Here is a 14,713-nt window from a genome sequence, read left to right on the forward strand (position 1 = left end):
TGTTGTCTATTAATTCGTGCGCTGACTTCAGATCAGTTGATTGGCTTAATGAAAGTGAGCATTCTGCAATGCATTGCTAAGGAATGTGGCAACAAAGATATTTCCCGGGAACCCAGGTGTTTTCCCCCAAATTGCCGTCAGCGAGTGTTGCTCTTCCAGCTCATTTTGAAACCGGCATTACAAACATTCAGCAGATGTGGCCAAACGCGAGTTGCGCAGGAGGGCGTACCTGTGACGAAGGTTTTGTGCCGATGGCAGAGCAGAGATCAGGAGGGGACTATCACTATCACAGTTGGAGTAGATCCCGTGTCTCAGCCGTATCTCTCATTACTGGATATACAACCACTCATTCCCGACTTTTCCGGCGTTTTGGACGATTTCTGTCGAAAGGCACTACTGTAAGTATAACAATTTAATATAGTACGTTCTGTCCGCTTTTATTCTTTTTGCAGTCTTAATATTTCTGGAACACGAACGGCTGTGAAGTTCTTTCTGAGAGTTCGCTATAAACGACTACAGGGGCCGTTCACACCGAACATCCGTCCGTCCACGCTGTTTTTCAATGGTCCAATGTAAAATTGTTTATTTTGTTTTCAGCGTCAAGTTAAAAAGAACTTCAAACGTTAAAAGACCTGTGTTCTCTTGTATTTGTTGTGCCGCAACAACGCATTCTGTGTGAACGGAGCCCATACTGATGTGTAACCCGTAGACAATTCCTAAAACACACAAAAGTTAAAATATAACACAAATTATGGTTTCGGTCAGTGTCTAACTTCAACGTTTAAGCTGTTCATTAGAAATGAATCGTTAAACTGTGTAAATGGCAAATTGTTGACCGAGACTGAATGTCTGAAAGACTGTGGAGCCAGTTTTACCTGAGAGAATTACAGGGCAGGTTTTCTTGGCACAGACACATTTGATTGTCAGAAGACATCTGGGAGGGGAAGTGTTTGAGTTACGCCTTATATCCTTAACAGAATGTGTCTGGCAAGAATGTAACAAATTAAATGCCTGTAATTATAATGCACTTGCTTGCAGTGTGGCATTCCTCTAATTAAACATGAGTGTGACATAAGTGTGTATTGTATCTTAAAATAAGTGTTTGTTTATTACATTATTATCTTGTACACGTTATTGATGCATATTTTTTTAAAGACTGCTATTTAGATTTATTGTGCTCAATAGTCCTCTTTTACAGAGAGATGGTTTATTGGACTGCTTTTATAGTTCAACAGAATCTCTTTTTTATTCTCAGTTCAATAGAGACATGTGATTAAACATGCGGTCATTGCCCCAGTGTACTAACCAGCACTGTCATTGCTCATACTCAATGTCCTTTACATGCAAGAATAACAGTTTTGTGAAAGACTGCTTTCATATGTAATTCTTAATCATGAGCCAAACATTGATATAGTAGTTCTACTGTATGGGACATTTGGGAACAACTGGGGAATAGTTTTTTTATTTATTGACTTTATTGGTTTACTGAAATTGCTTTGTGGTGCAATATTTATGGACCATGTTTCATTGAAGATGAACTAGATGGTGGATGCGCTCTTGAATTGCTGTGAAAGATTACTAGGCTGATATACCCTGAAATCATTTTTGGCTCAAGATAATCAGAATTCCTTACACTGTTTTTTTTAGATTGCACTTTCTAGATTGTGAGTTGCTATGAGCTCAGGTAGACCAGAACTACAGAACTTATAGAATGAAAAATGATTTGAGGCTTAGGGACCTGTGTAGCTCAGTGAGTATTGATGCTGACTACCACCCCTGGAGTTGCAAGTTCAAATCCAGGGCGTGCTGAGTGACTCCAGTCAGGTCTCCTAAGCAACCAAATTGGCCCGGTTGCCAGGGAGGGTAGAGTCACATGGGGTAACCTCCTCATGGTCGTGATTAGTGGTTCTCACTGTCAATGGGGTGCGTGTTAAGTTGTGCGTGGATAGCGGAGAATAGCATGAGCCTCCACATGCTGTGAGTCTCCGCTGTGTCACGCACAACAAGAGACATGAAAAGATGTGTAGATTGACTGTAGATTGAGGTGAGTAACCGCACCACCATGAGGTCCTAGTAAGTAGTGGGAATTGGGCATTCCAAACTGGGGAGAAAAGGGGATCAAATTTAAATAAATAAAGAAATAAATAAAAAAAGACAAACAACACTGAGGATTAGGTCTAGTTAGCTTTTAAAATGAATTATCTCTAAATGTTCTAACAGCTTTGACTTTAGAAAAATACACTGGGAGCCAAAAGTTTTGAATAATGTACAGATTTTGTTGTTTTGAAGGAAATTGGTACTCTAATTCACCATAGGGGCATTCAACTGATCACAAAGTATAGTCAGGACATTACTGATGTAAAAAACTGCACCATCACTATTTGAAAAAAGTATTTTCTGATCAAATCTAGACAGACCCCATTTCAGCAGCCATCACTCCAACAACTTATCCTTGAGTAATCATGCTAAATTGCTAATTTGGCACTAGAAAATGACTTGCCATTATATCAAACACAGTTGAAAGCTATTTGGTTCATTAAATGAAGCTTAACATTGTCTTTGTGTTTGTTTTTGAGTTGCCACAGTATGCAATAGACTGGCATGTCTTAAGGTCAATATTAGGTCAAAAATGGCAAAAAAGAAACAGCTTTCTCTAGAAACTCATCAGTCAATCATTGTTTTAAGGAATGAAGGCTATACAATGCTTAAAACTGCCAAAAGATTTCATGCAAAGTTTTACATTACTGTCTTCAAAGACAAAGGACAACTGGCTCTAACAAGGACAGTAACAGATGTGGAAGGCCAGATGTGCAACTAAACAAGAGGATAAGTACATCAGAGTCTCTAGTTTGAGAAATAGACACCTCACATGTCCTCATCTGACAGCTTCATTGAATTCTACCTGCTCAACACCAGTTTCATGTAAAGAGTAAAGAGAAGACTCGGAGTGCAGGCCTTATGGGAAGAATTGCAAAAATAAGCCACTTTTGAAACAGAAAAACAAAAAGACAGGTTAGAGTGGGCAAAGAAACACAGACATTGGACAGAAGATAATTGGAAAAGAGTGTTATGGATCAGCAAAGCTGTCATTGCTGCACATAGAAGATTTTTAGATGAGAACTCTTTGAAGTAGTTTCAGAAGTTCTGAAATTTCTTTCAAATTGTAATAGTAATTTTTCACGTTATTAATGTCCTGATTATACATTGTGATCTGTTGAATGCCACTTTGGTGAATAAAAGTACCAATTTCTTTCCATCAAAAAATCAGTACAATAATCTTAACTTTTGGCCACAATTGTATATACAGCACATAAGGACAGTAATGACATGATATTGAAAGTAATTCAGTTAGATGTCTGAAATCATGATATGAACAAATTTAGAGTGCTTGCCTTTAAATGTGCACAAAGTTAATGACCGCTGCTTCAACATGTATGAATGGTCTCATCCAGTCTCTGTCCAGCTGAGCTGTTTGCAGAAACTGAGCTATCTCTTCACTCTATGAGGTGTTTGAGTTTTTCTCTCTGCAGCTGGTCAATTCTTATCTCTTAATTTGGGATGTAGACTGATACCATGTACCCTGTTGTACAACACTTTATTATTAAATTAACTTGCAGCTGATCTTCTATTGTTTAGGAGTCTTGAATTTGTTTTGACCTTATCAAATGGATCCACTGCTTTGAGAGCAGAATAAGGAATAGCAGTGTGTTTTTGACTGAGCTCTCCAGTATTCTGTGTCAGCATAAGTTCAGCACATAAGCAGTGTGCTGACTCTCTGTCACAGTGGGTGTCAATTGATATGCTTTCCTATGGTGAGCTAGTGCTAAAAGACTGGAAAGAACTGGTCACACAAGGCTGAAGAAAGATAGACTGATCTATCTTTAGACTTCTTTCTTTCTTTGACTGCATTCAGAATACAATTTTCAGTGCTGTTTCAGAGTGCTAAATACAGTTATGTTCACAAACAGTTCGGTTACAAAAGAGAGTGACAACTGTATTCTACACTGTAAACCCTAAAGTGTTCATTGCTTGAAATATCAAGTTGTCTTAATTAAGTATCACTTAAAATGTAAAAAAAAACACAACGTTTTGGGCTCGTAAATCAAATATTTATGTTAATTGAAATTATTTATCTTAAACATCCATAGACTTAAGATTTTAAGTGTAAAGAACTCAACATTTTGAGAACAAAAGTGAGGCTATGTATGGAATACCTAAAATCCCTTGCACTTAAATGATTTAATTATGTTTTCTTGGTCAGAGGGAGCAGGTTTTTAGCTCTTTTGTAGTATTATTTATGTTGCTTTGTTGCAAAAAGTTGTTGTCAAGTTGGACCCTGTTAACATTATCACAGTCCTCCTTGTGCATGTGCTGCTGAAGTACAAGTTTATATGCATTAAGTTTTAGAGAATTATTAAGTAACTGACCTAGAATCAGTTGTTATCTTTATTTGAGCTGTGCTATTGTTTGATCTAAAATGTAATCAATTCAATTAAAATTATTAACAACAGTAGAAAAAACAATAGGCCTACTTAAAAAGCAAGTCTGAGTTAAGTATACTTACATCTAGTTAACTCAACTTATAAATTGAAGTTCATTCTATTTGAAAACCAAGTTAATTGAACTTAAATACTCAAGTTTTGGGAGACCCTAATAATCAATGGAACTGAGGGAACAAGTTTAATCAATCAAATGAGTGCAGTAGAACTTATTAGGGTTTTCAGTGTATAATTTAAGTGACTAGTATAGCCCTAAACTAACCATCAGTGGAGTAAAAATGCAACCTCTGTATTGCAATCACCATTGTTTATGTGAATTCGGATACTTCCTGGTTCCCATGGCACCAAAACAGAGTTTTGGAGGATGCTGGCGGAACACACAGTCAGTAGTACAAACATGCCTCCTTTCTATTTAGATTAGGCTCATTAAAGGGTCTGTTCCAAAACTTATTGAGCTACCTCGCTGTCTACTGCCTATATAGTCAGCTATCTTCTATGGCAGCTTCCTTGCTGAAATTATGCCTCATAATAGGCTGATTTGGAACGCTCTACATAGGCGGCAGCTCTGCACATCATTCAAATAGCACTTTTCACGCACAGCGCATGGGACACTTGACTACGCAGCTGATTTCAGTGGTGATTGTTTTGTGGTTTTAGATTGTTTGTGGTGTTCACTGTCCTTTTCTGCATATTGATTCGCCATTTTGTGGTCCGTTCTGCATATCGCGGTGGCTCATTTTAGCTAACCTCGGCCCATTCGGCACATTTTCCATCGGCCCGCTCGGTTCTCCCGATGGCCAGTTCACCCCAGATCAGCCCCAAAGAGTGTCGGCCCACCAGGAAAATAACCGTTATGCCAGATTACCAGTCCAGCCCTGGCCTAAGGATACATCCAATGCTACCTTAGAATTTGGCCAAAATTATATATCTTAAGAGGCAGCATAATGAAGATACCTACCTTTTGGAACAGCCTTCACGTCGGTAGTGTGGCTGTGATGTCTTAAAATACTGCCTCCGGAGGATGCTCAATAGTTTTGGAAAAGACCCATAGATTGCGCTTCATTCACAAAAATTGTCCGCCTTAATTTACATTATTTTACATTTAGCTATTACCACCAAACGAAAGCAGGCAGTAAAATGTATTTTATTTAAACGAGATGTATGTGTACATTTTCTATTGATAATATCAGCAGTAGCCTAATTCATTAAATAATGATACAACTATGGAGAAGACATTACAACTTGACACATTTCCAGATGCACAGTGTAGTCAAGCACACTTCCGTCATGTTTAAGAGACAATTCGGGTGTCTGGATCAAAGTGATGCTTTACAGTCCTGGCAGAGTGTGTCAGATCATGATGGCCTGTTGCATCCTCCGCTATATAGCCCTAAGAATCGTCCCACAGGTCTGGAAATGTGCGAGGAAATTGTGTTCAGTAGCGACAATTGCGACTATTTTGTGGGCACGTTTGCGCAGTTACTTTATCTGCATAAATCCTTTACTGAATCGGGTGCTAAACCAGCATGTGCAGATAACCAGTGCTTTTGCAGGCGCAATTGATTTTCAGTGAATTCCCCTCAAAATGTCTTCTAGGGCATGGCACTGGAGGAAGGTTATTCAGCTGAATGGTGTTGATTTTTAGAGTACATGAAGTTGAACATTCGGAAGCAGCAGGTCAATTTGGCTGCACACATGCTTGTCTCTTGTGTGTGGGTATCTTGTGGGATTCCCTATGATTATCACAAGAATAGAAAGGGGTATGACTTTAGTTATTTGTTCATACAGACAGTATACAAGCTGCTTTAGTTAGCTTGTGTACTGGACAATTTTAGATTCACAATGGTTGTAAATACAATGTCAATCCCAAACTCAGAATGTGTGAACGTAGCCTGTGAGTTTCTTTGAATTGGCAGAATAATAGAAAATGAATGATTGTGTAGTTATAATCCTGTAATGGATTTCTTGCATAAACCTCTTACAGATAAACTGGATTGTAGTTTTGGACCAAACAATATTCAATCCACACAGCTCTGTGAGTGTGTTCAGTTGAAAAGTTATTTGATTCCTGAAACTTTTTGTGAAATATAAAACCACAATATTTGCTAACAATTTGTTGACATAAAATTCCCATAGGGATATGTCTGATTTTTGCATAGACCTTTCAAAGTGTCCTTTTGTGATTCAATTTGTCAAAATTATTTGAGAAATATGTAATGATATAATTAACTACACATATGTCAAGTCCACAAGGAAATCCAGGAATCTGGATAATTTACCGCTTATATGCAATGCTTTTCTAAATGCATATAAGCGGTAAATTTGTAACCTAACCTGCACTAGGGATGCTAATTTGATAAACTCATCAGCATTGGTGTCTTACACTGCACTGTTGATTCTTGCCATACAGCAGGTGTGAATTCAAGCACATCTGTGCAGTTATGTTTGAGACAGAGGGGAGGTCCAAAACACGTTCGTTTTGTATGTGATTTACATAGTGAAAAGGAGTGAAATAGAGGAGGGTTTTGAATGAACGAGAGTACAGAGGAATAGAAGGCCACTGGGAATGTGGTCTCTATAAGAGGAGATACTGGCAAAAGAAAACACTGCTCATCTGGTGTGCAAGCTTGTTTCATGGAAAAAGGGAGAGCGAGTATGTTTATCTGAGAGTGGGGGAGAAGTCTGGAGTGTTTACAGAAGACAAGGACTGAGTGCGTTAGAGAAATGGACAGAGGGAAGCAAAGAGAATGGTTGGATGTTACAGCCACTGTCTGCCTAAATCACATCAGCCTGTCAGGATTCTGTCACTATGTCAGTCTGGGTTTTGTGGTGACAGGAACCTGACACTCTTGTTCTGTGTCTGTGTTGTGTTTCGTTTTTTTGTCTCTGTGTGAGCGCACGGCGTTGGGTTGTGGTTTCCCTGCCGTGCGCTCTTGTGTTTCATGTTCGGAGCATGGTGTCTGGATCCTGACTCTCCTGTCTGGTTTGGTTTCAGTTCTGGTTACGGGATCCAGACACTCATGCTTCATGTCTTGTCTTTTATTGGTGTGAGTGCATTGCTTTTATGTCATCTTGGTGACATGCACTCGTGTCAATTGTTTGTGTCTGTCTCTCATGATCACGGGTGAGCATTGCGTCTGGGTCGTGAGCCGTCTTCACATTGTGCTGGGGTTCGGTCACTTCTGTCTTAGATGTCAGTTTTATTTGTGGCCGAACTCTAGCATGGGTGTCTAGTCTCGGTTTGTCGTCTGTTACATGCATCGCGTGGTGTTTGCCTCATGATGTACGCTCAGGCTTATTCTAGTGTGAGAGTGCATGGCATTGCTTTGTTGGAGTTGCCATGCATTCTCTCATCCTGTCTGTTGGTTGTCATGAGCGCATGTTGCTTTATTGTCTTGGCAACATGCGCTCGTGCCATTTGGGTGTTTGTGTTTTGTGAGAGCATGTGGCTTTGATTTGTTTCTGTTTTGCCTAGTGTCTCTCAGTCGGGCTTATCAGTTAATTTGTCTCACCTGCCCTGCCTATTAACCTGTTGATTTCTCTCATGATTTTAGTCTCCTCATATGCGCTGTCATGTGTCAGTTCATCTTGTTCTTTCATCTTGTCGGTCCCTGACGTTTTTTTGTGCTGCTTCTTTTTTTACCCTGCCTGTCTGTATTCTTGCCATCCTGGACTGTGTTTTTCCCCTATGGAGTAGTTATTTTTGTTTTGTTTATTTTTGTATTAATAAATCCTTTGTTTCACTCTGCTTTTAGGTCCTGCCTATACAAATCATGACACAGACAGTAAGGGTGTCCTTTTTATCTGTTATCTTACATTTGATATATTTCATATTATTCTATTCTAGACATATCCATTGATGGGTTTAGGCCCCTAATGCCTCTGCAAACACCATATTAACTTTAAACTGTCATTTATCTGTAATTGTTGGCTTTAATTTGAGTTTTGCTGAATATGAGATCATTTTATTTTGAAAATCAGCTGTGAAAGCACTGATCATGAAGAATACACTTCCAACAATTAGAAAATTCGAAATGGGAATTACATAAATATACACTGTGATGATATAGACAGTAGAGAGCTGTAAAACCTAAAATAGGGACTGTCATAAATGATGAAAACATTTTTATTCTAGCAGAGCGTTTTACTTTTTTGTGAACTTAATTTAAACTTAAAAGAACTTAAATTATTTAATTGAAGTATGAATTGGGCATAATAAATAGACCATGTTTTATATAGTTAGTTATATAGTTAAAATGTCCTCATATAGGCAAAAAATGCCTCTGTAAATCAAATATTTCCCTTTACAAAAATTAAATAAGAAATATATATATACATTTCTTAAATTGGTAAATGTGCAAGGGGTGGGGAATTTGAAGAATTTTATGAATGACAGGAGTTCCAGTAATGCACAAATCTGTAGAAAAGTTCTGCAGCTACTTATAGAGTATTTCTAATTGGATCTGTGCTGAAAACTTTGCTTTTGAGTAATGCAGCATCCATGTTGATAGACATGAGTATAAAGTCCTAGACCACTGTCAAATTGGTCAGCAAAACATAAAGCACCTCACTTAACCTTTATGTACTTCCTCACATCAACAAACCTTCTCAACTTTCACATATTATTTTGTGTGTTAAGCAATATCACATGAGAAAGAGTGCAATATGGCCCAAGTGCCGTAGGTAATCACAGCAGTGCTGATGTAGGGCCATATAGCAGGATTGCGAGTGTGATATTGCTAATATACAACAGTTCAATGAACAAGTAAATATTTTTTTTTTTTGGAAAAACTGAGTACGGTCATAAAAAATCTAATTTGTGCATGGAACTGCTTTCTTACGCGACAGATCAGAATCTGCCGTTGCTGGTTCAAACCAAATGATGCTTCCAAGCATCTTTAAAAAATCACTCTAGAACTATTAGTTATTATATATTAATAATATGTTATTGGAGAAGCAAGGAGGTGTGTGTGGGTGTGTGTGTGTGTGTGTGTGTGTGTGTGAGAGAGAGAGAGAGAGAGAGAGATGGAGCGTTTGCGATCACCTGTTGATGATGCTGTAGTCTTTCACTATAGAAACCACAATGTTTTCCGCCATTTTGTCCTCTTCAATGTGTAAACTCTGGTAAGAGGGAAGCACCTTGAGTTTGTGTTATTAATCAGTCTGTTTTGTCTCTCAGCTGTGTTGAACCTTAATGCTGAAGTTGTTAGTTTAAAGCCATTTAAAGCTATTTCCTAGATTTGTAGTGTAGTAGTAATACAAGCGATCATGGAGTGTGTTGAATATAATCACTTAATGACACTGGCTCACTTCACGTCACAAACTGGCTCATATTACACACAAAAATGGTCTTTTGCCTCCACCTCCTGGCTAAAGTATGTAATGTCACAAATGTAAACGTAAAGAGACAGATAGTTCTTAACACGTCTGCACTGCTCTTACACTTTAGTTTAGAACGACATGAACACAAGAAGAGTGATACACACATAGTGAAGCATCAGAGTGCTGATGGTGTGAGACCATAAGTGCTCATAGAACGTCTCTTGTCCGATCAGATTTGAGGACCGGAAATGACGGTTGTACTGTATGTATATATATATATATATATATATATATATATACAAAGTAAAATAATGTACTTCAACAAGTAATAACAACGGTATTGTAGAGTGCTTTGGCTTCAACCACTAACCCATTATGTTTGTTTAACGTCCACAAGGTGATATTACAGTGGTGTGTGATACTATGTTTAGTATTTCCATGGGTAAAGAGCATTTTCAATTTAAGCCAATGTGCTTTTTCCATCTTAATTTTAATTTTCCACTTGATTTTTATACTTGAAGGTGAGAGAGGACAGAGATGAGGATAGGCATGTAGGTAAGCTCTGGTGGAGTTTGTGATATGTAGGTGAAGTTCTGGCTCTTTTTGACAAGGGCTCTCACTATTCACTTGTCATACATTAATCACCATCTTATTATTCGATGCAACTCAGACAGAGCTCAGGATTAAAGATGTTTAAGGTTGATGTCATTGGACGTGGCTCTGCATCCAGCAAAAACGTTTGATCTTTGCATGCTGTGTCATTTAGACTTTTTGAAAAGAGGACTTCATTTCTATTAGGGTAACACTTTTATGCCACAGGGGATTCCTTTTGAAACACCCACTCTCCTTTGTTCTGTGCAAACACGAGAATCTTGATGGTTTTCCTTGGGCAATCTGGGCAGATTACTGCAGTCAAATCTTGTTGTTTGTGAAACCTGATTAAACTACAGATTCACAGCCTTTTCAATGCACACCCTTTGTTTGATCATCCATCAGTCTAACCATTAGACTGGGTGATTCTCAGGAAACCTGTCAAGAAAATGTCCTGGTCATATTTTGCCTCAAATCAATACACTAAAATAAAAAATCTTAATATGATAATATTTAATATATGCTGAAATGGTTTATGCCATTGTGACATTAGTTTTAAGAACACACATTTTAACCCACATATTTTCACGTATAAACACTTACTTTTACTATTCCTGTTGTTTTTAATGATGATTCTCATTACCGTAACATAGTCTGTTTGTTTAACTGTATTAATGTAATAAAGATGCTGTTGTAAAATGTTTTTTTTAAAATGCAAATATGGGAAAATGAATGGCAGTGTCAAGGGAGTACTAATATGATGTGTAGATACTTAATATGCAGAGAAACTAAAAGTAAGCCATTCGTAGGTACATTTTCTCAATAACTGTAAACACTTTGTCTCTGTAGCGATCCGCTTAGACCCTCCCCAACAACATTACTCAAACAATGGCGTGAGTTGGGGGCGGGACTATCTCTTTGTTTGACCAACGCAGGTATGGGTGGTTGGGGGGTATTCAGAAAACTGTTTTGAAAACAAAGTTTATTTTTGCAATTCTGTTTCTTCTCACTATACTGTATTACCCAGCAAAGATTAGTAATTTCTTTACATGCCTTTACAGTTCTTTGTTTTGTTTTGTGCTTGTTTTTCAGAGTGAATCCACTTGAGCGAATGATGACGGAGTACCATTTTACTTTTAAGTGAAGAAAAGTACAACTGCTGCATTCCTGCGAGAGGGTCACCAGGGAGACGGTTTGAGTGACCTGCTCACTTGAGAGGGGGGGGTGGGGGGTGGGTGGTGGATCTTGTGATACTCACCCCTCCTGGTCACACTGCTGATGTTCAGCATGATGACCCACAGTGCATGGCTGCTCTTCCAGCTATTGCTGTGTATTGTGCCCACCCTGTGGGGTTACCCATTTAGACCCCCACTAGACCTGGATGTGACCCCCAGAACTACAGTCCTCTCTAATGGTATGACCCACTTTAATGTTAAACTCTTCTATTCATTCATTCATGTAAAAAACACATAACTCTTTCCGGAAGGAGTATATATATTGTCATCCTGTCCCATAACAGGATATTACTATGGTATTCAATGAAGTACATTGGGGTAAAATTATAATACCATGGAATATAAATATGCTAATTATTCAGTACCATGACGCAGATTAAAGAACTCTACCATGGTAATGCCACTGTACTTATTTGTAAGGGTCTTAAAGACCCCATGAATACAAAATAGATTTTTTTTGCCATTCAGTACATTTCTGTTAGGTTTGAGGCCATTGTTATGCTAGTGTACTCCTAAAAGTTGACAAAATTGATTTTAAGCAGATATACATGTTTCAAATGTTGAATTGAATTATACAATTTTAAGCAATCTGTTGGTATTGGTTGTGGCGTTATAGTTCTGTTCAGGGCAAACTGGACAGCAGTGAATCAATTCTTTCTCTTTTGGAAAAACGGTTCTTGCTGTCATAGGCATATACACATTTTTGTCCTATAGCATGATCTCTAGAATGAGATTGTCCCTTTCCCTTACATCGCAGGCATCCATTTAGCAATAGCAAATAGCAATTCATGGTTCATGGCTGTGACAGAACTTAGAGCTTCAATATGTCCCGCCCCAACTTCCTGTTTCAAAAGGTAATACGTTAACACATGAAAGAAGTCTGTGCTCATCAAGCCATTTTATGTGTTCTTTAAGGGTTCATTTTCAAGTAAAGAAAAAGAGCCACATTGCGGATGCAGAGAAGCTGCTGTTTGGATAAGTGAGTGTGGGTGGATTCACAGACTGTTTATGACTCTGTACCGATTAATTCAGCTGTACGCATGGCTCTATCAAAGTCTTTATGATTTGGTGCTTGCCAGCTTGAATTATTTATCTCTCCTCACTTTTGAACAGTAAAAACAACTTTCTCAAAAATCTATCAAGTAGAAATGCTGGACAGAAGGCACAAAAAGCCAACCCAAGTTGTTCCTTTATCTACAGTGTTATGTATGTTACAGAGGTCAGATGGCTAAGAGGCCTGAGGCCTGTGTTTACTTAAAAAACACTGAGAACAACAGGTTCAGTCTCCAAGACTTGTCCTGCTCTTCCCTGCCAGTTTAGAGACCTAGAGTAGAAGTGTTAGGAGAGCAGAATTTCAATGCAGAATAGTCACAAGCAGTGTTGGACATTGTTACTAAGTTTTTGACAAGTGATAAAAGTCTCTTTTAAAAATATTATAGAGATGGTATTTTTTTATGTGTACAAGGGCTTGTCTCCCCAACATAGTAATACCCCGTTTACACCTGGTATTAAGATGCGTCTTGGGTGAACCGATCACATGTTGTTAGGCGAGACACATCGCTGTTTACACCTGGTCACTTAAATGCGCCTCCTGTGTGTTTGGATTTTGAGGGGAGGGTCTCTGATTTCATGATGACATGCATCAATCACTATGGCAGTGTGTTACTGCATGACATTAAAGTGCAACAAAGTTAGAAAAGTCAAAGAAAGTGTGAAAAACTGTATGCTTTTTCTCCTAAATGCATCTGAAATTTAATCTAAGCACAAATGCAACATTTCAAGCTGAATTCTCTGATATTTCAGTGAGTTACCTGTATTAAAAGAGCTTCAGATGTTTGTGCTTCTCATCTGTGTCCCTGCATGGTGCATATCAGACACAGTAACCACAGCAACCACAGTTTTGGTTACATTTTATTTTTTTATTGTTTGTAATTTCACTGATTTGACAAACTTTACCTGCATATAGGCCACTGTTAAAGGAATAGAACAGAGAACTTGTTTAGTGCTAAAAACAATACAAATTCACATTTGAACATGTGAGGCACTGTGAATGAGCTTCTTTCATGAATGACCAATGGACGCCAAGATTTCCAATGCAAAATGACTCAAATTGCTGGCTGTTTCTCACCAAAACCAATTGTATACATTCAGAAGACTGAATATGATGCCTAAAAAGCGTAAGTCACATGGACTATTTTTATGATACTTTTGGGTTTTAAAGCTTTAAAGTAAAGCACTATCAACAGACATTGTATTGGAAAGAAGGTTTCATGAGGTTCACAAGATTAATTAAAACATCTTTTTGTGTTCTGCATCCCCTGTGTTCCGCACAAGAAAAAAGCCAGACAGGTTTAGAATGACATTAGGGTGAGTAAATTATGTTCGAATGTTCATTTTGTGGTGAACTATTTCATTAACATGAAATCAATTCTTTCAACACTTTCGGCCTCTTGCATGTGAGAATGTTTTTGTCATGGGCAGACAGATAGCACATGATGATGGGATGGTGGGTAGGGAAGTATACCATAGGGAGCTTTTCTGAAAAAGCCAAGCAGCTCGTGCCCAGGGGCCTTGGATGATCATAATAAGCCTTTGCACACAAGATTTCTTTTTTTTTTATCTTTTCATCAAGTTTCAATGCAAACTCTACTTGCAAAAAGTAATTAGCTCATCACTCTTCAATCCTCCCATCATTTCAGTCAGCATCCCTGTGCAGGCCTGAGCTGAAATTAGCACTGTGAGTGCAAAATGCGAGTTAAATTACTATCAAGTCCCTTCTTAGCAACAGATGAGAGACAAGAAGTGTAAAGAATTAAGGGTGTAGTAAAGGAAAGGTGAGAGAGCGATGGAAAAGATATACATGAAGACGCATCCTAGTGCAGAGGTTTCTTAAAGTGGGAAATTACTTTAAATTACAAATGGTAATTTTTTATGTTCCTCCAACTGGAACCTTATGTCAGACTTTTCTGATTTATTGATTATCTAAAGACAACTAAAACACACATACAGGCATTCTTTGTTCAAGTATGCATAGAATAATGTACAGCCAGCCAGTCATCACATAAT

At 38.1% G+C, this 14,713-nt stretch overlaps 1 protein-coding gene across 2 annotated transcripts in view; it reads left to right on the forward strand.

The window, feature by feature from the left end:
• The first annotated feature begins 267 nt into the window (after window positions 1-267).
• Window positions 268-14,713, forward strand: part of LOC127617932 (semaphorin-4G-like) — a 46,540-nt gene continuing 32,094 nt past the window's right edge. The window contains exons 1-2 of one of the 2 annotated variants that reach the window (XM_052090110.1): window positions 268-398; window positions 11,505-11,826. In XM_052090110.1, the coding sequence (XP_051946070.1) occupies window positions 11,691-11,826 (136 nt within the window). In that variant the 5' untranslated portion in view covers window positions 268-398; window positions 11,505-11,690. Of the gene's footprint in view, window positions 399-7,027; window positions 7,153-11,504; window positions 11,827-14,713 lie in introns of those variants that run through there. The other variant, XM_052090111.1, reaches the window with a different exon arrangement.

This window comes from Xyrauchen texanus, chromosome 24 (genome assembly GCF_025860055.1).
Source record: "Xyrauchen texanus isolate HMW12.3.18 chromosome 24, RBS_HiC_50CHRs, whole genome shotgun sequence".
In the NCBI taxonomy this organism is placed as follows: Eukaryota; Metazoa; Chordata; class Actinopteri; order Cypriniformes; family Catostomidae; genus Xyrauchen; species Xyrauchen texanus.